At 46.3% G+C, this 26,599-nt stretch overlaps 3 protein-coding genes across 4 annotated transcripts in view; all 3 read right to left on the bottom strand.

Annotated features, from left to right (window-relative positions):
* Positions 1-7,019, bottom strand: part of Dally (division abnormally delayed protein) — a 279,160-nt gene extending 272,141 nt beyond the window's left edge. Inside the window, exon 1 of the mRNA XM_076807204.1 lies at positions 7,015-7,019. The gene's annotated coding sequence lies outside the window, so the exon portion shown is untranslated. The remainder of the gene's footprint in view (positions 1-7,014) is intronic.
* Positions 1-26,599, bottom strand: part of LOC143366286 (annexin B9) — a 171,661-nt gene that overhangs the window by 57,096 nt on the left and 87,966 nt on the right. The gene's annotated exons all lie outside the window — the stretch shown is intronic.
* On the bottom strand, positions 1,723-13,250 carry Ich (zinc finger protein ichor). 2 transcript variants are annotated; one of them, XM_076807201.1, is made up of 2 exons: positions 13,169-13,250; positions 1,723-5,452 (listed from the first exon to the last, which is right to left on the bottom strand). In XM_076807201.1, exon 2 carries the CDS (start codon positions 4,302-4,304, stop codon positions 2,943-2,945), a length of 1,362 nt encoding a protein of 453 aa, XP_076663316.1. In that variant the 5' UTR covers positions 4,305-5,452; positions 13,169-13,250; the 3' UTR covers positions 1,723-2,942. The 2 variants fall into 2 exon arrangements, with proteins under 2 accessions (XP_076663316.1, XP_076663315.1); XM_076807200.1 differs by lacking the exon at positions 13,169-13,250 and adding an exon at positions 10,234-10,246.

Here is a 26,599-nt window from a genome sequence, read left to right as displayed (position 1 = left end):
TGACCTAGGTGACGAATTTGGATTCGAATTTGTAGGGGTTGAGAAGAAAATTCAGAGTGCAGGGGAGTGTGATCAGTGGCACGAAATGATCGTTTCATCGATCGGTTAAACAAATGAGAAAAGACGCCATGTATGTACGATTTTGGGAATAGGTAATCGTGTGCGCGTTTGTGGGTAAAATGAAGGGAGGTTAAACGCATCGCGGGTTTCGTTTTTCTGAGACTGAGTAGAATAATTAACATCACCGATAGATCGTCTTGATTCTAGCGAACGTGTGCATGCCTATGTATTAAGAAGAAAGAAAGACACGACTTTCACTGCAATATAAGTTCTAACTGCCAGAAATGAAAAATTAGGCGATCAATGTGTATTAAACATCGAGAATTTTGCAACGTACTCTTCGTATTACTCATATTCGTGATACTAATAAAATGTGAGTGTTCGAAATTACGTAAAATTTCGATTCATTTGCCGTGAAAGCTAATACCAACTTTTGTCATTTTTCTCCAGAAAATATGCTTGTGATACACCAATTTTCGTTTCACTTTTCGAATATGCCATTTAGTAACCTTCGTTATTAAATCGGGAGTTGTGATTCCGGCTTCTAGGCCCTGAAAAGATCCAAGTCTTCAATTAGTCGCTCGACCATTACTGATAGCTATAATTGAATGTCGAAGGGAGTCTGGTTTTCGAGAAATCAATACAGGCAACGTGACCATTATGTCAAGTAAACGCAGAATCCGGACGCCGGCCTCTCCGCGCCGCTGCCACACTTAAAGTGAAATAAAAGTAAGAAAACGAGCACATACACGAGAGAGGAGATCCGGATGCGCGGGACACGCAACGAGGAGCCGAGATGTTTGTGGGGTTTCTGATTGGCTAGTTCCATAAAATGCGCGGAGGGTACGTTTTCGTCGTCAAGTATTACAACCTGATTATAACTTGCTAACTTTCACCTCGCCAATGTCGACGCGCTCCGCTTCGATTAAGCTTGCGCGAAAAATGGCAATTGTTACGATGAGCAAAGGATAACGTGTTAAAATTACGATTCGGAAATTATCAGCGCACGTTTCGACTCTGATTCTTCTGTCCACTTTCTGCAAGGAAATACATAGTAGGTGTTTCATAGGAAGAAGTAGCTTTGTGCTTAACTTGAGCACCTCGGAAGCCAAAGTGATCAAATCCATGAAATGAAAATTCATAAGTTAAGGACAGATTTTGAGTACTAAAAATGAGAGATTCAAATGGAATCGACGAATTTGGCTTCTGAGACGATCGATTCGGAATTTGTGGGGGAAATGGCGTTGCTCGAAGGAGACGGATCGGTGGAGATTATGAATAAGGGATCGGAAGGTATTGAAAAGAAAAACGAGCTGGAAACTTCGTATTACGGTAACAATCATTTAATCGAACATCAGTTTTTTAAATAATCCACATGTTTCTGACTTTATACAAATTACAATTCCGCAGCCACCGAGCATTGCAACGCAGGACACAGTGTCGACGAGAATTCGTTGGATCGAATGAGGAAGGACGATCGAGCGAATAAGTTAATGTTAGGGCCTGGGCCCGACTCCTGTCGATCGATGAGTATTATTTCTCTGAAGTAACGCGAATTCGGAAACGGCATTTAGCGGGCGTCGTCATCCTCCGTCGGTCGATCCATCGAAATCTCGAAGTTCGTCCTTGGACGACGATTCAAGGGTAGAAGATACGCTGGGTACATGATTTCTCTTGCCTTGGATGAAAATTTCTTCGTCGAGAGGAAAGGGGGAAAGAAAGAACCCGTAAAGAAGCCTCGACAGACACGACTGGTCGTACAGAGGGGAACAGCGTAGCGTCGTATCGTTCGAACGACTTCGAAAAGTATACACGCCCTTGAACGATCCTATGAAATTGTCGTCGTACATGTAACGGTACGGTGCGCCCGTACGATCGAAAGCTAACAGGGAGGCTGGAGGAAATATAGAAAAGGGTAGGATGAGAAACTTAAATAAGAAGTGACAAAACGATCGACTATCTTACAAAGAGGCAAGCCAACAAGAAAGGTAGGCGAGTCGAATGGAAATAAATAACAAAGAAACAGAAAGGACTGCGGACAATGAGACCGTGAAAATATATAATATAAAAGCGTTATAAATAAAAAAAAAAAAAAAAGAACAAGCGATAGAGTCTACACGATAACGTATTTGGAAGAGCTTAGGTACATCCGTAGCGAGGCCATGCGCATGGCCGCGCCTCGCGTAGTTTTCGTCACTTCCTTCTACGTCTGTTATATGTTACAACCTAACTATGTATATGTATACATATGAATGTATATATACTCTGTTTTTCAAACATCCTCTCTCTTGAAACGTTAAACGTTCTCGCTTCTTCCCACGTGTATATACGCACGTACCCGCGTACGTGTGCTCTGTTATCGTCGATACGTATATATGTACACACCGTGCTATCAGGAGTAGTCGTTATAACACAGCACGAGAGATCATCTCACCATTTACCTGTCTCGTTCTCATACGTCATCCATGGCCCCATAGAAGAACCGCTGCGCGATCGAGCCCCCGTTGGAAGGTTTCATACCTGTTTCTACGAAAGCCTCGATCTTCCTTCGATATTGCACCTGGGACTTAGCACTGTCAACTCCTGTTCCGCGATGTCGACCGGCGTTCTGGACAGTTTCTCGGGGTGCATCGACTCACCAGATTCGTCGCCTGAGCCCTCCTCCCCCTGCGCAACATCAGTGACGTGAAAGCTTGTCGTCGATCGCCATCGAGCGAGTCGATCCGCGGATCGCAGTGGACAATGACGATCAGTTCGCCAATCTCTCTCCATCTCCGATCGGGGGTCACATCTGTTTCGACGTTACTTCGTCATAGGTACTTACGGTAATATAGGTACATCCAAAACATACTCCCAGAACAGAGGGAAGGATCGTCGCGAGCCTAATCCCTACCGATCCTCTTGTGAATTTGTTGATGCTTGATCAGATGTGCCTTCTGCCTGAATGCTTTCCCGCAGACCTCGCACCTGAACGGTTTCTCGCCCGTGTGGGTCCTTAGGTGCACCTTTATGTTGCTCTTGTTAAGGAATCCACGGTTGCAGATGGAGCACCTGTGCACGGGCTTCTCCTTGCCACCGATTAGCCCGGACTCCGTCCCGTAAGGTAGAGCCGTCGCTCCAGTGCCTGGGCTCTTCTTGGAGGGATTCTGAGAGCCGGGAGTTGGTCGTGACCTCTTTCTGGGGTGCGACGGCGCGGCGAATGACGAGTGCAACAGGTGATCGGGGCTGCACGAGGTCGAGACTCTGCCAGGTGGGCTGACAGGTGGATAAGGGCTGGTCGACGACGGTGTCTCCCCGCAGGATGCATTTTGAAGGCCAGCGTTGGCTGACTGTAGCCTGGCGTTCAGCAACGGCGCGTAGCCGTGCGTCAGCAAGCTCTGCAGTGTCGAGCCGTGCTGCTGTGCCTGTGACGAGGGTGTCGCGGTGGCGTATATCTGCGAGTACGGGCTGGGTGACGTGGTCTCTTGCGCTTTCGGCGAACACGCGGTGTCGATCCATTCGGCGATGTCGATCCAATCGCGCGACGCGTCAGGATCGTGCTCCGAGCCTGCCCCGTTACCACCGCCGGGCACCGTCGTGTCTGCTATCGCGGACCCAATGATCTCCGCTATGTCTTCGATGTCGTAGTCCACTTGCTGCGTAGACTGCGGCAACTGTTGCTGTTGGTGGTGATGATGATGCTGTGGCTGTTGTTGTTGCTGCTGCTGGTGCTGATGGTGTTGGTGCTGCTGCTGCTGTTGTTGCTGCTGCTGCTGCTGCTTCTGGCTACCCTGGGGACAGGGCGTGCTGGAGGACACGACTGGCGACTCGTAGTACTCCTGATTGGAAGATGATGTCGGCGATGAGGACGGTAACGAGGGTCTCTGCGCGGACGACGCTATCGTGTGATAGTGATGGCCGGGTATTCCGTTGATGCTCAGGTGGCCCGTGTATCCCGTGAAGGGTGGAAGAGGTTTCAGCTCCGCCAACGACTGCGCCGAGGCTACGCCGACCGACGAGCCGAGGAGGAGAGTGTCCCACGCATCGTGCAGACCAGCTGCCGTTTGCTTGACATCGGGTGGCTCGAGAAAATCTGGCCCAGTTGCTCCCCAGGGCGACAGCAGCAAACTGTCGACGCCGACCACTTCAGCGGGCGAACCTCCGACGACGATGCCCGTCCCCTGGCTACTGTGAGGTGGCTCGACCCCAGAGGACGTCAGATGCGGTGGAGCGGCCGGTGGGCCTGACTGGGTCTCGTACTTCATCTCGATCACGATATCTGAGGCTGGTGAGACGATGTTCGTACAGGGTGGCACGGTGACGTCCTTCACCAACGAGCTCGCCTGGCTTTTACCGCCGCAAGTGGTCTGTTTCGGTAAACACCGACCAGGGTTCCCAGCGATTATATCGTACGGCGACGTGGCAGCTAGTTCCTCTTCCTCACCGGCGTCCAGAACGTCTCGCGACGATTGCCTGAGTGGGTACTCTACTTTGATGCTGCGCACCACTGATTGCACCTCCGGCTGGTCACGACTGTGCGGAGTGTCCGTGGACGGGTACTCTAGCTTGATGCAGGACCTCGAGAGGATATCGTCGCTGTCGTTTCTGCAGGGGCCTGTCGAGATGCGCGACGTGGACAGCAGTGAGCTGAGCAGGGAGGTGTTGAAGGTGGACGCCGAGGATGAAGACAGCGACGGTGACGCTGATGATAGTGTCGCGTTTGTCGCTCTTCGCTCCTCTGAGCGTAGCTTCGGGTATTCCTCCGTCTTGATCCGGACGTTTAGAGACGACAGGATTCCGTTCAAGGAATCAGCCGACGCGATGCTCCTGCTGTAGATGTTTCGTGTGCTCGCGGAGCTAAGGGATGCTGCGGACGTGTACGCTAACGCGTTGCCGTGGCCAGTGGTCGTTGGACCGCTCCGTGACGCTTGGCTGTTGCCCTCTGTCGACGACGCGGTTGTTAACAAAGCCGAGAGTATGAGGTTGCTGGCCGAGGATGGTTCCGGTGACGACGAGGCGATGCCGTACGCGCTGGCAGGCGAACCTACGGCATCAGCACCTCGCGCTACCGTATCGACGTGACCGAGGCTCGACGACGAGCACGAAGAGGCCGAGGTCGAGGCGATGCTGTAAGCCGTACAGACGTTCCTGGCCGCGTTCGGCTGACTCTGAGGATGCTGCGACTGCTGGCGTTGATGGGGGTGATGCTGATGGTGCTGGTGAGTCTGTTGGGACGGACTATTCGCGGTACGGCTCGGTGGGCTGCAGAACTGAAAACCACCGCTACCGTTATCCGGTGCCCCCTCGTCGATCCTTGGGGGCCCAGGGGTCGAGGGGAAGAGGGTACCAGGATTCCACCAGGGATCCACTCTACTGCCGGGGGTGCTGCAACCGCCAACGGCGCCGCGGGGACCTGTAACATGAAGTTCGACTTTGGAGAGGGACAAGTCAATTGAAGTACGATTCGTTATTTGTGAAATGCGAGGAAACTCTGAAGTGCCCGATTTATAAATTAAAAATCATTTAGAGAGGTTTCTTGCTTCCGTGATACTGGATCGAGAAATAGATTACACGAAGGTGAAAGTTAAATGGGAGTTAAAAAAAAGGAGACGGTAGTAGTATGCTTGGAATTTCCAAGTCAACGCCAACGTTCATTGCTAAAAGACACGTAAGAAGTCTAACAGTAAATTCATCTCCAAAAGGACGAGCGGAAAACAGATCTAAAAATTTAATGGGATAATACGTCAAGATATCAGACAGTATAGTCGCGAATGATACTAGTAACATCGTGTGGTGGACTGGTTGCTATAAGTTTCTATGTTCGTGTACATATACCGAAGTGCCTTTGCGCGTGTCTGCACGACGGCATTGTAAACGACATTTTTTTATGTACATCAAGCGTATCCACGGATAAAGGTGTACAGTACACGTACGTATAAATACATATGTATATCAGCGTGTATCGTGAAGTTAAGTAGGCAGATACCACTTCTCTCAAGAAGAAAGGGACTTGCTCCCGCTAACTAGGTTAGTGGCACACTAGCCAGCCACGGCCGGGTACACTCGACCAACCAAATTGCCACGTTTAAAAATACATTTTCGTGTTGCGAATAGCGAGCCACCACCGTCCTATACACTATTGCTAATCAGGAAAACGGCAAGATTAACATTAAAAACGCTCATTCCAGGTAACACGAACTCGAAAGACCGCGCGCGCGCCTATCTGCCTCGCGGAAAGTCTCATTCTCAGCCGTGCCGCGCGAATACCGGATGTAGACGTTTGTTAGTTACTATACCCAACAAGCAATTAATAAGAAGACAGAACCTAACCGGACGATTCTTTTCTATCGGCTGCAAACGCCTCCCAGAATGGTACGCGCATCCTCCGCCGCAAAAGTGTTGCAAAAGCCGCGATAACGAGTCCCACAATCCGTGAACATCGTTCCAGATACGGTACCGCGAAGTTAACCGCACTTCCTGATCAGTGACAACCGAATCTTTTCGAGGTGTCCAGACAAAAGGACGTTTATTTACATCGACGTAGAAGCGGCCGCGATCTCCACATCCTGCCACGAAAAACGCGAATCGGGTCTTTCTCTCCTCTCGTTCCGATTGACATATCCGCGTGGCCGTAGGAGCCACATCATGGGAATCATGCAAATGGTCGCCGGCACACACATATGGCCCCGACTGTGCCCGCCACGAGGTTCCTTCCTTGCCTCCCCCCCACTACAACCTCCCTCCTCGTGCTTCCCGCCCCTTTCTGTTCGAGTGAACCCGCCGTGTCCGTCCTTGTCGCCGGTTAGAGCCCGTCCTTGTCGATTGCCAGTGGATGGTAGACGCGTTGGAGGTCCCCACTTCGGGGACCAAAGGGGAGAGGATACGGGGGTCCCGTCGAGCCGTGACGTGTTCACCGTGTACCGTTATCCAGTGGCGTGAACTCGCTCGAGGAAGCCTCGTAGGCTCCGTCACCACTGGCACCGGCGGTGGGCAGCTCGCTCCGCGCGCGTGCGCCGCGGTCCCACTTTTTTTCGGGCCTACGACAATGTCTCGGTGAACCACTTATCAATGGGATCACCGGGTATCCGCGCGACGCGACCAATTCGGCCGTATCGATTCGCGCGGGGCCCACGATCCAGGTTTACGATGCGCCCACCTATACGCGTCGTGCGCCCGTGCTCGTGTCTCGCGCGCGCGTTTTGAGTTCCCATTAAGTCGCCAGCTGGACCCGTCCGCGTTGGCAGACGTATTTATTGAATTTCTTGGCGACGATCGCGGCCGAGATCTCGGACGTAGCCGGTTCAGTGGTCCCCTTTTGGTGGGAGGGAGTATAGTTTTCGATCGCTCCACTGAGGCGGCGGCGAGCCTTTGCGATTACGATGATCGGGGAATGTGGACATTTTTGATATCCACTTTTTTCTGTAACGCATATGTGTATGGAGTAGTTACGTACTCAAGATTTCGCCTCGCGTTACGTTATTTATCGTGACCGATAGAAATGGAGGAGGACCAAGGATGTCGATCGCGTACGATACACGTGTTGGCCTACCGAAATTAAACGGCCGTCAGTGCACGCACGTGTGCTGTTGGTGCACGAGCGAGGTGGACCTACATACATCGTTGGTCCCAGCTCGCGAGCACTTCTGCCCGTGACTATACGCCGAAACTATACCGCGCTCGTTCTCGCGTATAGTGGGGGCCGAAGTAGGCCGAAACACCGTTACAGCCCGCTGCACGGTCGAAGCCTACGCAAATCTGCTAGATTTTGCCCACATGGCTTTCCTTTTCGTTGTGAAAAATGGCGCGTGCGAGCCATGGTTTCCGTATTGATCCACTTTTGCCGGCCGATATGCCAACATTAGAAGGCTCCTCTGACCCACTGTACACAAGGATCTCCGCTTAATCGCTCTTCTTCCTACGTCGTTAAATTTTTACGTTCCCATGAGGAACTATCGCTTGGGAAGCTTGGAGGAGCAAGGAGAACCCTCATTTTACAGGATATTCAAATGATCTTTAAGAAAGAAAAATCTTTCGCGCGGGCGTCGTTGAAACGGTGAATAGGAACGCGCATGTTTGAAATTCGATTTTCTGGAACAGTTGGACGAGAGGAACGCGCGTGGTCACGTGACACGGCGGCACTTGTTCGCGCTACTATACACGGCTAAACTATATCCGAGCGTGTGGTATAGTGGGGAACGGAAGTAGGTCGAAGCACCGTTACGCGTTGCGCTCGACGGCGAGGAGGCCTACGCAAAACCAGTCGTATTTTGCTAGGCGCGTGAGCCATGGCTTTCCTTTTCGTTGCGAAAAATGGCGCGTGCGAATCGCGGTTCCCCACGGTGACCCACATACGGGGAACGAGTTGGCGCGTCTCGATCTGTACGGGCGCACCGCGGACGCTGGGGAAGGCAGCGACACACGGCGTGTCCCCCGTAACACGTAAAACCAGAAACGAGTAAACGTGAAATTCACTTCCGCGCGCTTCCGCGTCCGACATGGATGACGAATTGCTCGCGCGTTTCGACGAATTTACGAGGTCGACCCCGTTCTTTCGCTTTTCAACGTGCACGAAATTTTATGGTAATAGCGGCAGCGTGCAACAAACGCATGCAAATCGCCGTTCCTCTTCTTCTATGCCTCCTGGAGATTTTAGAAATTCCCAGGACTAATTGATCCTCCTCTGAAACTGTGGGTCGCTTGTATGCTCTTGAAATGATTAGGTGGTACGGAATAGGGAGTAGCGAAGCTTGAAGGATTTCCTGGGAAATACCAGCAAGGAACAGCTTTCCTAACGACGGAAGTCACTTTGCGTTGGCTACTCGAATTCCATTGGCGAGGAATGCAGGACGGCAACAGCTACGCACCGCGCCGATCAGTCTCGTCGTCGACTTTCGCATTAATACGCTTTAAAGGCAAACACGTGAAATGAGGGTACTATCTTTTATCTATTATAGCGGTATACTCGAACACGGTTATATTTAGCGCGTTCATTAGTACTCGCCGACCGATTAGCGTCATTATGTGGGCACGAGAGGAATATCGGTGGAACGTACGCGCCTCCAGCATCGTGCTAACGATCGATTACTTTCTATCACGCTCCGGAATGCTTGGTACCGACCAACGAAATTCCCAAAGGCGTCGGGACTCCCAGACATCCGTCCCAGTAGCGGCAACTTATTTACGCGCGCATGGAAATCGGAGATTTGAATGCCGGCACTAAGCGCAACGTCCGCAACACTTCGCATTCCTCGCGCGGATACTTCATGTTTGAGTCATGATGCTCGTAACGACTCATTAATATTCCGTCGAACGGAATTCTGCGATCGCACGAGACAATTTCCAGCTGTACATGGACGAACGCGAAACTCGAAGGACGACGAAAAGGGTGTCAGCTTGAAACCCTTGAAATTCGCTTTTTCTATACGATTAGAAAATTCAACGCGCATCTATGGCAATCGTGGATCTCAACGTGGAGCGGAAGGTTACATCAGCAACGTTTCACGACGCGAAGCACGGTCGACGACGAGAAGATTCGAGAAAGACCTGCACCCTTCGGATCGGGGCGTTCGATCCAGGGAAATTGGACGTTGCTCATGGCGTGGACATCAAAATGCGTCGTAGCTCATAGGCGCGTACTTACATACGAGCGTGTACAAGGGAGCCTGGCACCGCGCTGCCAACGGAGAAAGTGCGGCAACCATTAAGGTAAAGATTAAAGAAGACGAAGAGCGACGCGAAGGGGGCGTATCTCGTGAAGTGCTATCGCCGAATACTGCAACGTCTACGAGCAACTTCAGAGACGATTGAGATCCTTACGATATAGGTACCCAAAGGAAATACATTGGACTTGAAAACCAAGCGGGACGCAATGGTCCTCCAAAGCATAGGGAACTAGCGCAAAGATTCCTTGGAGCGGTAGAGTTGCTTTTTCAGTGGTAATTGCAATGGACCATTTCGGGAATGTCTCCAACGAGTGCTTACACTTCGGGCAGGTACGTCGGGGCACCGGTACTCGACCATGCAACTGAACAAAGCAGTTAGCTATGTCCGTGGATGCAGAAGCGAGGCGAGCATGGACGCGACCGTGGTCGGAGCAGCGAGTAGGTATATCTATACGACTATAGGCGCTTGCGGAACTGACGAGTCGGAAGCCCCCCTACTCTGCGGGAATACCGGTTAATGTGGTACACTGACCTACTCTCCAGCCACCGCGGGTACCACTGGTAGTACCCCACCACACTGTTATTCTCTCGTCCTTCTCTCCCCCGCAAGCTTCTCTCTCTCGCTGCTCGGTTCCTCTCTCTTTCCTCGTCTCACTGGCATTCCCTTTCTGCGTCTCGCTGTAACACTCCCCTCCCCCCTGGCTTTACCCCTTTTCTCTCGCGCGAGAGTCCTAGCTCTCGTTTCTTCCTCTCCCGCGAATAATTCGCTCGTATCCTGGTTCTTCGTCCCGTAAAAAGAGGGACTCGAATACCTGCCGTTCCGCTGATCTTCTCTGGTCCATTTAGTTACGGAAATACTGAGAGATTGAATTTTGGGGTGGGAAGCGTTTGGGTGGTTTCGGTCCCTCAGTTGGAATGCTTCGATGTCGCATCGGCGCTACGCACCGGCTTCCCATGGGAAATGGAGCTGCAGGTGTTTAGCAGCAGATGAATCGTAAATGCGAGTCGAACGGGCGAGGTTTTCGTCGCGCGCGACGTGCACGCGCAGGAAATGATTAACGCTGGAAAGGAAATTGTCAGTATCCCGAGCTTCGTCGGGGAAAAAATGGGCGAGGGAAAGAAGGCATAGCGAGGCTGTTTCCGCTTAAACGGGCACGATCACGTGGATATAATAGCGGGCGATTTATAGGGTTATTAACGGGTGAGCGATTCGTCAACTCCTTCCGTCGCGATTGTCCGCGCTTCGCGGCGACCAGCGGCTGGCTGGAGAGTGGAAGCTTTCGAAGGATGATCGTGGCCACGAGAAATCGACGTTCTGACACTGACACTGGCTCGAGCCAATCGTGAATTGCCATGGAGGAGCAACGAACCGCCTTGCGAGATGTCTACAACCTCGCGCCAACACGTCGATTCCCCACTCGCGACAGCCGGGCAACTCGCCGCGGAGAAATTTCACCGCGAACCGAGCAGCCTCCGTCTTCGTCGCCTCCATCGTACGTGCATACGCGGCCGTCCTCCTCTTCGTCGTCGATACTCCAATACCTAATAGCCGAGTCGGCTTCTAAATGTCAAAGCACCACTGACGAGACGCAAGGGGCCGCGGCTCGCGCAGAGAATACAATGGGAACTTTCGTGCCGGGGAGATCCGTTCGCGTTCCTCGAGTCGAGGCCCCAAAAGCTCCGGTCTCGGCCAAGGGCAAGGACGTCCATCCAGATTTGAATTTCGCGCGGTGCTCGAGCGCCACGTTTGCTCGCCGGCCCGGCCGCGAGACATACGGCCCAATCGCTGGCGTACGATTTATACGGGACCCCGCGAGCGGCGACTAAAATTTACTCGATGGAAAATGGCCCGGAACGTTCCTCCGCGGGCACGCGTATGATTTGTTGTCCGAAGAAACGGCGAGAAGCTCGGAACGTCTGGCTACCGTTGCGCCACGTCGCGGTGCTCGTTAAATAAATTTCTCCCAGAAACGTATTACGCTCGTTATTATTCAACCGTGGGCAACAAGTTTGACACCCTTCGCGCGCTCGCCGCGGGTTTCCTAACTAAATATATGGTCCCATTCATGGCGCGATTAAAACTCGCCATTGGCGTGGATACTAGGGCAGAATAGTGTTTTCGGCAAGCGGACGCGTGGAATACTGTTATCCGCGCGTGGATAATACGGGAACGGGAACGCGATCTCTGGCTAGCGATTTTTTTTTTTCATCGCTCTAGGACGGACGCAGGCCTCGGGGCAAATTTTTACGACGAGGTTGCAGTTCGGCCGTTAACGTACCGAGTACACGCGGTCCGAAATACCGAAATGCTTTCGTGCTACGGAGGATCCTCCTTTATGACACGGTTACCAGTACCCGTTACTAACTGTTAGGTTTTAGTGCCAGGTCCCACTGACACGTTGCGAGCGGCCTCTCGAAACCATTCGAAGGATAACGATGTACGTATTTCCGATTATTTCTTTCGTCCAGCGAGGAACCGAGTTGCCAAAAGTACCACTACGAAAGTTAGCCTCTTTCAAAAATATTTTATATTTCATTTCGACGGAAATAATAAGAACCAGCTTCTCTTAAAATGCCCAGTTTATCTCGCTGCTGGTTGCGTCTACTATAGTGACTTCGGAAAATCGGAAGATTTAAAGGAATGCGTGTTGTCGATTAGTCGACGGTCGTGCGCGTCGCGATCCCTCGATTTCCCAAGCCGCAGTGTCTTCGACTTCTTACTGGGTCGCATCGGTAGAGCACTCTCTAAAGAATTTCCTTCTGTTCCGGAAGAATTCTAGTCCATTCAAACAAGTAGACCTGACCTTCCTTACGATACCGTCCGCGGCCGTTGCGAAAGGCCAAGGACAGCCAGGGCAGCGACGATTTAATTCTTCTACGCGAAGACGGGCCCGGTCGCGGCCGTTGAACGAGACTGGTTAAAGTTCCTCGCGAGTGGAGCGGAGGAGGGAAAAAAAAAGTCGACCGGAATCCGCGACTTCGATCGTGAATACGAGACACGGGTTCTATCGTTAGAAAGCGTGGTAACTCGAGTGACGTATGTGGTACAAGAAATTCTGAGCGGGAATCGATTCATAAAAATGCAACAACCTTTTGCAAAACGTTCGCGGAATCGTATCCCGATTGTTTTCGGGGGAGGGCACCGCCGTTAAATGTTCGTCGAGTGGCCATATTGCGGCACCGAGCGGGTGTCGCTTACAATTTGGTATTCCGCGGAACAATTATGTAATCGAATCGGGGCGGTGGGGGGATGAGAGGGGGGTGATATTCGCGGGATTGCGACGCTTTAATTTACGATTAAGCATAAAACGTTGGCGTTCGAGTTGTATCCGGGGCTCGAAGCGCGGATAAAAAGTATTTACACAATTCCTTTTGGGAGCAAAAATGGGAGCAAGAAACGTGGGGCAGCGTAGAGTGTACGAATGGTAAAAGGAAAGGCGTGAGGTGCCGTGGCATTGTTAACTTACATATGAGCAGCGTGGTATCCAGAGTGGAGTTGTTGATGTTCTCTCAGGACCTCCTCTTTATAATCTATCCACAGAACGAGACACTGTTCACCGGTGGATCCGCTTCCCTCGACAACGATTCGTTATAAGATCACTTTATACAGACTTCACCTCTCACGGCGCGGCACCGACCAAAGAGGCGTGAAGAGGCCAGCAAGATGTATATTTGCGTGTGTGTATATATATATTTATATATGTATATACGTATTTCCTTTGTCGCGATAAACCAGCAACGAGGGTCAAGAGGGGCACAAGATCACCGAATAGTCTGTCAGTCTGTCGGTCCACGCACTGGTCGATCGATCGTATCGAGGACAATTAACGACCTCGTCCGATTCCCCTAGAGAACCGGAAGCTAGGAGAGGACCACGAAACTTTCACTGACGCTCTTCCTCTTCTTCGTCTCCTCTCTTCTGTTCTCCGGACGAGCCGTGGAACGCGTCGTTCTTCGCGAGCGTGGCGCGCAAATCGAGCTCGGGGCCCGTGATCGATCCGCCGTGGATCAGGAAGAGGAATTCCCGCGGGACAGGGTCCTTGACCTTGCCCAGAGTCTCCTCCCTTGCCACCACGAGCACTGTCGATCGTTCATCAGCCACCCGGTGGTCTTCATCGGCCGCTACGCCGTCTCTCTATCCGCGGCCACCCCCTTTTCGCACCGTTCACCTCTGGAATTGCCCTGCTGCCTTCGATCCCCGGCTACGTAGATCGCGACCCAGAATCGGCGCGGTCCCTCGGGCACGATCACTCGCGATCCTTATCTCGCGGTGGATCGACCCCGCCGGAACACTCTTGCGCGAGATCGGCGATCACGGTCACTGTCGCGCGGAAATTCGTCGACAGGAGCATCGGCTGCCCCCTCGGTTCGAAACGTGCACACTCCTCTCGTTCCTTCTGTCCCGTGACTTCTGACCGATTTCACGTTCCAGTCGATAACGTCGGGGAAAACGGAGAAAGACAGAGGAAGAGAGAAAGAGAGAGAAAGAGAGAGAGAGAGAAAGAGAAAGAGAGAGTGAGGTAGAGAGAGAGAGAGAGAGATAGAGATAGAGAGAGAGAGAGAGAGAAAAGGAAGATAGGGAGAAAGAGAAAGACAGAGTGATAGGGGGAGAGAGAGAGAAAAAGGAGGGAGGCCTTGTCGATGTGACACGAGCAGGAGAGAGGCCTCGCTCGCCTGGCGCCGGACGAGATGCGACTAATTCCTAAAAGTAGGCGAGGAAGAAACGAACTGGATGGCCTGTGGGCCCTTACTGCGAGGGGCCTTACGTGCTGCCGACCGACAGGGGCCCCTACTTCGAGAGGCCTCCTTGCGTATTGAGCCGGGGGGGACCGTGGACCCCCCACCTCAAACTTCACCTACCCCCTTCCCTCTCGTTACGGCCCCCCTCCCCCGACACCCTCCTCCCCGTTGCTGCTCTTCTTCCACCACCTTGGCGTTTCGTGCATCGTCCACTACCGGTGTTAAATCACCGTCTGCCGATTCCCTCTGACATCGGATCGCATCGTGACGTCGATGGAGTGTACCTACCACTGGCGAATAAAGGTTTTCCCGATTTCTTGATCAATCAGCGGGGGGTGGGGATAAATCCTTCGGAAAGGGTACATGAGGGTGTGTGAAATGTAGATTTACATGTTTGGCTACGCGTTGGACGCTGTTTAAGGGTTCTTTCCACTGTGACGTCCTGATGTAGTACCGCTGTTTGGAACTTTTTTTTTTATACAAAAAAATGTGTTTGCTAAATTGAAGTTTTTTCTATTTATTAATACGTGCTTTGAGAATGCAAACATATTTTTTCATATTTTTTTTAATGCTTGCTTCCGCCAAAATAAGTGGGTGCAATCGCTGTAAAATAAAAGATGCCTCGACTGCGTGGAAGATTTTGGAGGAACCGTGTGTTTGAAACAAAAGAACCGAAAAGATTTGTAAGTCGAGGCCTTTTTTTAACGCGTATTACACCGCCTTATTTTGGGGCAAGCAAGCATTAAGAAAATATGAGAAATAAAATTGTATTCTCAAAACACATATTAATAAATAGAAAAAAAATTCGATTTAGTAAACACATTATTTTTGTGACAAAAAAAAGTTTCAAACAGTGGCATTCTTTCTCAATGTAAACGGTGACCATTATCAACACTTACTGCGATACCATTGTCGTACGTGTGCAAAACAAATTAATTGAAATTTTTATGTATACATCCCGTTGAGATCGTCTTCTTCTGCACTATAATAGTAATATAGCAGATCAAGTACCTGCTTTGTTTCATTGGAAAAAAACATCGATGCTTTGTATATATTCTTGAACCATAATATTCAAAAATGAAAATGAATTCAGAACAAAAATAAGCCTCTTAAATAACTTTTACTTTGCCAAATTAGAATTTTTTGATGTAACCAATATTTTTTAAAATATTCCACTGCCACGTGTGATGTGCTTCGCCCTGTATATAAAATACTTGATTGTCAATGTACTTTCCTAGCTAGAAACGTTCTCTCTGTACTTAGAAATAACTGAATTCATTTTGCGCGACTGTATTTACTTTTTTTGTGCGAGCGTAATTATTCAACTTTCGCGACGAGTTGACTCGTCTCCCCCGATATGGAAGCATTTTCGAATCGCTAGTTAATTTGTGTTTTTCATTTAGCCCCTTAAGGGGTGGAGAGAGGTTTACTTGTTGCTTACAGTTGTTCGTGTGGTGATATTCAATGAACACACTCGCCATATTCCTTGCCACTTATTTAGGTGACATGCGTGTCAAACACGAGTCATTCAGCGATAGCCAGTGATTCAGTAGCATGTAAATTGTATTTGTGAACTATTAAAAAGTGGAACAGGAATTTGTCATAGAACGAAACCTGTGGCATCGAAATGGAAGGACAAACATGGCATTTATATGCTTGGCAGCAATGATGATGCCACGTTAAAAACAGTAAAGACTCGGGCAGGCACCGCGAATGAAAATCCACATGTTCGTGTTATCTACGACAAAACATTGGATAGTGTTGATTTTTCAGGTTGCTCGCGGTTTATAAAATGCAGCAGGACACCCATCTGTATTTTATAATTTATTCAGCTCTGAATGAAAATTGTGCGAGGATTATTTAAAAGATATAAAAATTCTGTATCTACGGAAGCAGCATCAGAACAACTACAACAATTAAAACGCATATTTCAGGGAAGTTAATTAGCAGACCCTATTTTGTAAATTATATAAACAGTCTAAAGTAGTTTGTTAAAAAATCTAGGGAAGATCCAAATTGTAAGTGTACAAAACGTAACGTATTCTTGTGTGTGATTCTCTGTGTCTACGCATTTTTCTTTCAAAAGAAATTTATAAATACTCGTGAACATTGTACAGAGAGTTTTAGTACTACAGTCGAACCTCGATAACTCGAATCCGAAGGGAAGGAAAAAAATCTTCGAATTATAGAAGTTTCGGCTTATCGAGTTTTCGAGTGAGACAGGTTCAACAAAGGAAAGTCGAATTATAGAGACTTTTAGGACTGTTATTTTTTCGACTTGCGAAGCTGAAAAGCAAGAAAAATTCAAGTTTTAAAGGGCAATTGTTTATTGTAAACATATATACAAATAATTATAAGACACATTTTATACTCGAAATATTACTCTTTATTACATATTTAAAAAAAAATTGATTTTGCTTTGTGCTACTCTCTTAGTGTATCGTAAATTAATAGCATTTTCAATCGTGAATAATGCAGAGAAAACATTTCCCTCAATATTTTCAGATCTTTCTACAAAATTTCGTAATACATATGTAGAAGTGAAGTTCGACTTGTAAAAGTCGGAGTTCTTCTAAATTCGAGTTGTAGGGGTGAAATACATAATTTAACGTGCAAAATATAGTTCGAATTAAGGAAGCTTTATTTCCAGTTCCAGAGGTGTTTACAGCAGAGCGGACGGGAATGAGGAGAATTTTCGTCTTATAGAGGTGTTCCACTTATCGAATCTCAACTTCGTAATGAAGTTTATAAGAAAACGACAAGAACATTAATAAACATAGAATTTTTTGCAACCTAGAAAAAAACACAAAATGCACCGAAAATATTTTGAAGACCGCCCAGATGTTTAAAATCAGCCCGTGAATTTAGGGAAGCAGGAATATTGTTTTTTGAACACGAAATTGAAAGAAACTATTTAACGCGATGAGATACTAATAGCTATTAAATTCAATAACACTGCAGTCGTCCCTGAAAATATTAACTTCGAATCAAATAAAGTTCATCATATACCATATAAGATTTTAATGAAAATTGCCGAGTGATTCCAAATTCTTAGGCCCGGTTTCTTCACATTAGCTACAATAATGAGAATGCACAAGGCTCGCTAATCTGGCCAAAATTGCGAATACGATTCGTCCATGCCATGCGCAAGAATGCATTAAAAGAATATAGAGTGTGGCACTCTACATTTCGCGTGAAAAATAAGTTCAAAGTTTCGTCTTCTCCAGATCCTCCCGCGAATGATTAGGATAAATCGGGGAGTAGTCCTCGATTTCCCTAATTTGAGAAAGAGGCCAATTTCATTAACTAATCCCAGAAGTAATTAAAAATTAGGTAAAATCGACACGTAAACCTAGAATTGCATTACTACATCAATTACAATAATCAGCCCCTGCAATTTAATTACATATCGAGGCAGACACTCAACCAAGAGTTGGGCATTATTCGAATAAATTTTTATTCGAGATCATTCGAATAATGCCCAACTCTGTCTAAACCCAGCGGATGATCTAGAACTTCATATACCCAGCTTTGCTTTGGACGAAACAGTGTAAATAAAAAATGAATTAAATATTTGTCTGATCCAGAAGTGGACGGTATTGGTAGCGCGACTGATCGGCAAGCAGCCTCGAGGTACCGATTCGAGCGGATCGACGCTTTCGACGGAAGTTTCGCGGTCGTACCGAAAATCGTGGATACCTACATACGCCTTCTTCGTTTCGACACAGACAGAACGGGAAGATCGATAAAGTCGCGGCGATGGAAATTCGCGAACGCGCTGGCGCGCGTGTTACCGTCGGGCTAGCGCGAATTGGCCAACGAGGAATTCGCGCTTGCTCCGCGGCCCGTCTGTGTCCGAGTTTTGAATCTAATTGGCAGTGCCGAGGATTTCGCAATTTTTACCTTCACCGGGCACGTCGACGCGCACCTACACGCATCTGCCGCGAGCGAATGGGCAGGGAAAAGCGTAAAAGCGCATACACGCATCACCCTTCCTCGCGCTCGTCGATTTACAACAATTTCTTTTGTTCGTCGGCGGCTCCCCGTCGTGCCAAGTTAGCCCTTTTTGTTTCAAGTCCAGTTAAAATCTGGCGTCGATATTCGTAGCGATGTGGAGTCCACAGGTAAAAAATTAACCCTTTCGTAGCTACAGTAGTTAAGAGGTTCCGGTCTAAAAATCGATTTTTTTTTATTTCATTTTTCGAATGTTCAACGTTTTTAAGAATACTTGTTTGAAAGGATTTTTTGAAATTCCTAAAATTACCGAAGTTATAGGCGAAATCATGAAATTAGTGACATGGGCAGAAGATTGCTGAACAAGTTTCAGATAAAAGATTTCTAAAATATGCGCAACGAAACGATATTGCTTTGTATAAAACGTAAATGACAGAAAGTAGCAAGTTTCAGCAAGAAAGGAACTTGCAGCTTCTGGATCTGTTTCTTCTCGTTGCTCTGGAGGTTGGATGCTGATTAGAAAATTACTGAGTGATGTCGAGTAATGACGGTCTGTAAAAGTTTTTTTTAAATAAGTAAATACATATTACCATGGTTAACGAGCATTGTAATTTCGCATTGAGAAGACAGTCAGCGATACAGAGAAATGGAAGGAATGATAGAAAGCGACTTTGGTACTGTAAGAAGCATAAAAAGATATTAGAATGGGAGAACAGTAGGAAGCAGTGCTGTGTCGTAGAAGAAGTTATTAAATGCATGAGAAGAGCGTCTTGTAGTGCGAAAGGTAAAAGTAAATCCTAGAATCGGTATTCCTAAACTAAATGCAATGCTCGAACGTTTTTTTTTTTTTTTTTGAAAAAACCATTTCTGATGAAACGATTGAAGACGTGTATATATCACGTGTATACACATGCGCGATTATTGTTAATAAGTAGTACGAATGAGTAGGAGTTACAAGAATCACAAAGATATTCTATTCTGCAATGAGAGCATTTTTAATATCTAGAGGTAAAAATCAAAAAGTCTTTGCCAAGTATTATAACGCGTAATTCTTGCATTATAATTATTCTGTGCGTCAGAAGACTACTAATACGTAAAGTAGTGTAATTAATTAGAATATTTTAAAGAATATTAATAAAAATATAAAAAAATAAACGGTATATTATAATATTAGGAAAGGAACGTTCTTCCACCAAGAATTCATGTTTATTAAGATCTTTTTAAAAATCGAAACTGGTCGTTCCAATTTCTCTACTAGAATTAAAATTCACCAATATTCTATACTCTGACATTTACACCCTACGCCCTTTTTTATTTCTAAATTCACAGCATTTAAGCAGAACTCCTGTTCTAAGACTCGTAATCTGGATGAGTAAACTCATCAAATTTTTAAGACAGCTAGGAAAAACGTGTCCGTCCTTAAAGAATGACAGATACATTTAAAGTTACGGTTTTTGTACCTCTTGGACATATTAAGTGTTTCTTTCTGCGCGAATACACTTCGTGGATTTTTGTCGAAATCGATAAAGTGGATTCACGATATAGATCCTTACACAGAGGTCCAAGGATCAAAGGGACGTTCCTGCGCTTTTAACGCCTACATACCTCGTCATGGCCATTTCTTGCAACTATTCAAAGCGCTTTTGCACGCTCGTATTGAACGCCAAGACGCGCCGCGTTCGGTTAGTGCACCAGATATTAATAAACATTAATATCGCATGCTTTCGCGGTATATTTTTCTAGTACAACACGTTAAGGTAATAGTTTTATTCCGTGCGACGAAACAGTAGATGTTGGTTGAGAAATCGCTGATCTTCAATAAATTTAGAAAATTCCACACAAAGACCTTAAATAATGGATCAAGCTTATTCATTAACTCGTGACTTCTATGCCACTGATACCACACTAGAATTATGATTCATAATATCGAACGCTAATTTAATTATTTTATTTGTCGCTTCACGTGATGGACTTACCTTGCAGTAGTTCTAGAATCGCCTGAGTAACATTGTTAATGATTATAAAAAGGCGAAGTTTGTTAATAACAAGTCTCTTGTATCTTCGCGGGGAAATCCATATATTTCCATGAAATTTTACTCTACGACGAAGTCGGTCCCCGAAGGCAGTAAACTGCACGCCAGGTAACAGAGTCCTGGTTGACATTAAAAAAAAAGGCAGCCAGTAACCCTTCAACGGGAAATCCTTTTACAGTTACCCTACAATCCGTGACAGTTGCGTCCGTTTTTGCCAGATGAAAAACGGGACTTTCGAGGATTTCGGGATGAAAAAAAAAGCGTGGCACCGCTAGTTTGCAAAATACAGTAACCCAAGCCTATCCGCACGGTCCTTGACGAAAGGATCTCCGGTCAGATTTTTTTCCCGTCCGCCAGCGTTACGACCTAATCCAGCAAGACGAACCATCCGTGGTATGTACCGTACCGCGTTGGCACAATCGTCCTGCACCGCGCGGCTCCTTCGGGGGACACGAAAACTGCGTAACCACTTTCAAGCCAGAAGCTCGGGGGAACATTGACCAAAGTTTCCGCAAGTATCAAAAGGCACCCGGAGCCTTCGTCGAGTCGTTCTACCCGCCAACGAAATTATTAAGGTCGACTCGCCATCGGCCAAGTTTTCCCGCCATACTTTTCCGGCCGGCACGGTTGTTAAGAAGTCGGCTGCCGGCAGGAACACCGCGGCGCCCAATTTATTCTAACGAGCATCGCTGAATCAAACGTTAATTACCGTTTGTGATTGCGATATGGGTGAGCCGCGGCATAACCGTCGCGCTTGCCATGGATCGCAGCCATTTGCGTCATAATAATTGTTGTATAACTTTCGATTAATTAGGCGTCGAATAATGCCCCAGCTCCGCCACTGCGTTCCTCCCCTCCTCCCCACAGCCGAGCGTCGTCGGGGAGGGCCTTTTTTCCTTGACGCAACGTAACGACGAGACAGGCGATCGTTCGTCGTTGGGCCTTCCCCCGTCCCCCACCATTTTTTGCCGTCGATTCGAAGGAACGGGGGCCCCACTTCTGCGCGAATCGGTTACACTTTCGTTGCTGCGACTAGTGGTACCACTCGACCGCGTTCCTCCTCCGCCGGGGATCGCTAACCAGATCGACCTAATTGTTTCCAAGTTTATTTTAAAGTATGTGAACCGTGAGAGACTACTCTTGTGGAGTCAGAGACGGCGTTGGGCCGCGCTCGAGGAAGGTTCCCGCGGTTCCTTCGACTTCCACGAGCAGTATATTTCCCTGAATGATCGCTTCACGTTTATTCCTTAGCGAGGTGGACACTCTGGTGTTACAAAGTGGCGAACGGATGTGAACGTGGTGCTCACGAGGGTTCGTGCACACTCCGTTTCGAACGGAAAGGTTTTGTGCTTTTCTTTTATTAGATACTAGCAAAATACCTCCGCGGCTTCGCTTCGGGTCTAAGAGATATTAAGGACTCCATGAAAACATATTTCAACTATTTTCACCATCTCCTTAGGGGTTGATTGAAACAAAATCATGAAATTGGTTTTTAGGTATTTGGGTTGGTAACCTTTCGAAGTGAAAACCAAGTTGATATCTAATAGGGCCTAAGAGATTTTGAGCGATCTGTAAAAATATATTTCACCCCTTTTCACCTCCTCGGGGGTTGGTTAAGGAAAAAGCCTGAAATTGTTTGTTTAGGCATTTGTGTGGGTAATCTTTGTCAGTAAGAACCACGTTGATATCTAATCGGGCTTAAGAGATATTAGGGAGTCCGAGAAAATATATTTTACTCCTTTTCACCCCTTGGGGATGAAATTTCCAAAAATCCTTCCTTAGTGGGCGCCTATGTCATGGAAACAATGTACCTTCCAAATTTCACGTTCCTAAATAAGTTAAACGGTTTGAGCTGGGCGTTGATGAGTCAGTCAGTCAGGCAGTCAGTCAGTCAGGACTTTTTCTTTTATATATATCGCTATGTTGCTCTCAAAGATCACTATGTTACCATTTCATAGAGACGCATTAAACTTCATTACGAGTTCTCTAGTACTTCTAGTAGTGATACCTCATCTGTTGCCTTTATCATCTAACGGTTACAGTCTAACCCGTAGTCTCCAGATCGGACTTTTTTGAAACCGCATTTGATACACTCGAACTTTAATGTCACCTCCTCTATAAACTTCGCAAATGTTTCTTTTACCCTAGTTTCTTTTCTGTGTCTCTTTGAAACTCATAAAGTGGTATCTGTTGAATATGTACTTTTCTAACTGACATGTTTGGACGGATTTTAGAACAAAAAAAAAATGCAACACTCAAAATATGAATATAGACGCGGCACGTGATAGAATAGTAGATTAGGTTATGAAGAACAAAAGAATAATTACTAAGGAATTATGTAATAATTGTGTAATGTTCGACCCAATACTTCACGTTTGCTATATGCGAGTATCAGAAGTCTTTTCGAATGAAAGGTAGATACTAAGTAATATCGTTCTTGCACAATGAGTTATGATTTCATGAGGGTAGCTCTTCGGGAGATTACATTGAGATTGACGTGCATATTACGCTTCCACTGTTACACACGAGAAATGAATGATTCTACGAGAAGATACTCCTCATTATGATATTCTAGTTATCTCTCCATCATTTTTTGTTGTTGCTTCACGTAGAAAAAACCCAGCTTCTCCCCATGTCTAAAATCAAAAAATTAAATCGTGCGCAAGATTTTTATAAATGAAACATGGCGTGTAGCTAAATATTACGAATCAAATATCATTTAATTGAAATCTTACTGAAGTACCATTTCAAGTGATCGGCATACATAGCTGACGCGCTGCCCTGACGAAAACAAGTAAAAAGTTCACCTTCGTGTAATTTACTCTGCTTCTTTTAATTCTATCGCCGAAGACAATGAATGCTACGGCGGGAAATTTTTATCCTAGGCCGTTCTCAACGATTGACGCAAGAATGGACCCGCTGAAAAGGGGGCATAAGTAAGGATCACTCGTGATTCTTCATAAAAGTCAAGAGAAACGGCAGCGCAGGGACGCGTTTATGGTTGCCAATAAAGTGGTGCAATCGGCAGATCCTAACGGTCCTTCCGAAGCTCGTAGAGTCCTTCGAAGGGCCTCCGGGTGACCGTAACACAGCAACTTGCAAAAGGGGGTACCATAAATTTCGCCCTCTCGGGATCTCCCGAGGTGGCACTGTCAAAATATTTAGGTACCCTTATGCCCTAGGTACCCGCGCCTACGACTACGCCCACTTATTTGATTGTATGCAAACGAGATTGGTGGATATTTATCTACAACCCTGACCCGTGGAATATAAAACGTAATTAGCTAATTGCATTTCCTCCTGGTAAACATAAATTTCGAACCACATCGTAACGCTACCGTAATTTTAAGAATATTTTGGACCAAGTGCAGATATATCAACGTATGGTCACAGGGACTGATTCTACAGTAAGTTTTAAAGGGTGTACATGGATGATCGTATTCGATTAATTCCTCCCCTTCTTGTCAGTGCAGGGTATTTTCAAAGCTTCAGTTGTTGAAATAGATTAATAAAGAAATGACTTTGATGCTGGATCTTAAGGTAATCTCTGAGATCTGTCACCACCTTGATATTAGCATTGAGTCTGCTCAGTTTTCTTAAGGGGCTGTTCCGGTCCAGCGCCCATAAAAATAGGTGATCTTTAGGAATTAATTAAAGGAAAACTACTAAATATAATTTAATGGGACATTTTGTATTGTATTAAGGATCTCTTAAACAATAGAAAATTTCAATTTTTTGGTTCATAATTGATCATTGCAGACGGCACCGGGGAGTCGTTAAAATCGAGGCGTCAAAAAATTCATCCAAATCGGTGGAACCTGTAGCACCTAAACCATTGATCTGAAATAAAAAACAATGCCAGATTATTAAAGGGCGTGGAACTCGCTCGTGGACGAAGCAGTAAAAATTACTAAAAAATAACATGTTTTGAGAAAATAATGACACTTGAAGTTTGAAATCACATTCCCCCTATATTTTTCGCCCCTTCAATGCCTTTAAAAATTACAAATTTTTGCTGTTACGCTTTGCCATTTCGGACTCGTTAACTTTTTCGCTACTCGCGTCGCGCACCCTGCTTGCGGGGTAGTCGAGCTGCCGCGTTGGAGACTGAACAACGAAACGTCCGCTCTATACCTGGCCCGTGCCTGCTGGTGGTGATGAGAAGACGAATTGCAGGTATTGTTCAGGGAAACGCATTTGGGCTTAAGGTGCCCATGACCTGTGACACGTGGACGGTATCCTGGAAGTACGACCCGAAGCGTGCCCGTCCGCGCGGGGAAACACGTGTGTCCCAGACGAGGGTGCGATATTTATTGCGAATCCTTCAGCGTTTACAATGGTCACGCGTCAAATATACGACGGGCGTGACGACTTCCTCCAAATATTTACGCTCCGCGAGGAATTGGGTATTCCGTAAAAATCTTTAGGGCCCTGTTCTCCTCTCCCACATGCTACGGACCTCTGACGCGAGGCCCCGTGCTTCCCCATGGATGCTCCCAACTGAATGGCACTTTACAGCCGTCATTCTTTCGCCCCTTATGGAGTGTAAATGGACATAATTTTAATAGTCGATAGAAATGTAATGAAATGAAGTTTACGGATGTTTCAAACGATTCAAGTAGAAGTTGGAATGTTTGGCTGTTGGACGATGTTATTTTATAATGGAAGATGTAAGTAGGTATATAGATGCATTGTTTATAAAATACTTTATGCTGTTTGCTAAAGGCATCTATTTCAAGAGTTCCCTATAAAGAATTAGCCAATAAACATTCTTATGGTGCGGAAATATCTGATAAAAGAATGCAAAAGAATTACCAATGACTTGTTTAATATTGATCCCACGGATTATGAATGAGGCTATCAGCACAATAGTGGCGTAACCCACAATTTTGGGTGAATTGATGTTTCAGTCTAAACCACTTCTTATACAACAAAATTTTAATTCTATAGTGTCTTGAGCAACCCTAAAAAACATACATACAGTGGCAGCACAAAAACGTGTTTTTGCACTGAGCATTTTGTTGATTTACTTCGCGCAATGGCCTGTGCAGCACTGGTCATTATTTTATATACTAATAGTATACATCCTCAGTAATTATATTTTGTAAAAAATCATACCTATGTACCTAAAAATAGAATATTTTAGCAACGACTTTAAAACGTCAATAATTTCATTAGCCGTTATCTCAGAACAAAAGTTTTGGGTTATGCCACTATTGCGCTGAGAATCTCAAGTACTTTTGAATTTAGAAAATAAAGATTTGAAATTATATACCTGATATTAGTAAAATAAATGAATAGAACATAAGTAATGATGGAATACTGCGCAAGAAAATTTAAAAAAAACACTAGAACGAACAAATCCGGGCCAGAATCGAAGAATAATAGTAAAATAAAATTACGATCGAGGAAAAAGTAAGATGTAAAGTAAACAATAAGCTGCAGAATAACGCGCCTGAGACGTAAAAACTATCGAAGGATAAGTTAGCCTCGTGTCGTGGAACGCAACAAGGACCTCACGAGGAAACAATTAAACAAATCGAGGCGACTCGAATAATCGCCGAAGCGATTAAACGACAATTCACATGCGGCTTCAAGGTGGAGGCGATAAAACCAATTCAGGCCAAACAAATCAACATTTACTCATCAAACGCGTTTCCTTCATTCGCAAATCGCAACAATTTCTATAATTTTCTCTGACTCGGTTAACTCAGGCCATTAGGCGTGGTTCAAACGAACCAGGAAGTCATATTGCGAGCAACGAAACGCTTGGAAATTTGCGTTTAATTGATCTTTGTTACGTCCTCTCCTTCGACGAATATTCAGCAAGAAATGCACTAAACTCAAGACACCGTTAATAGTGGATTACTGCCAGGGATTTTTCCAAATCTGCAGTTGAACACTTCAGTAGATTTGATAGATATTTTGGACGTACTGATAGTATTCCTTCGTTGGCCGAACATTATACAGCGTTTACCTTTAATTTTATAAAAAAAAAAAACGTGGGAAGCAAAAGGTATTAAATTTAGATAAATATTTTGAAAAATATCTGAAAACAGTTTGCTGACTTGGTCAATTAAATATTTCGCACATTTCAAATTGTGTGTCAAAACAAACCACAAAGTAGGTAAGAGAAGAATTTTAAAGAATTACGAAAGAAGAAGGATTTAC

This window comes from Andrena cerasifolii, chromosome 2 (assembly GCF_050908995.1).
Source record: "Andrena cerasifolii isolate SP2316 chromosome 2, iyAndCera1_principal, whole genome shotgun sequence".
Taxonomy (NCBI): Eukaryota; Metazoa; Arthropoda; class Insecta; order Hymenoptera; family Andrenidae; genus Andrena; species Andrena cerasifolii.
The sequence above is the reverse complement of the archived record's forward strand: the minus strand, read 5'-3'. Positions and strand labels throughout refer to the sequence as shown.

Coding starts and splice junctions, on each gene's coding strand:
- Ich (XM_076807201.1), bottom strand. CDS start 4,304: ATGAAGTACGAGACCCAGTCAGGCCCACCGGCCGCTCCACCGCATCTG.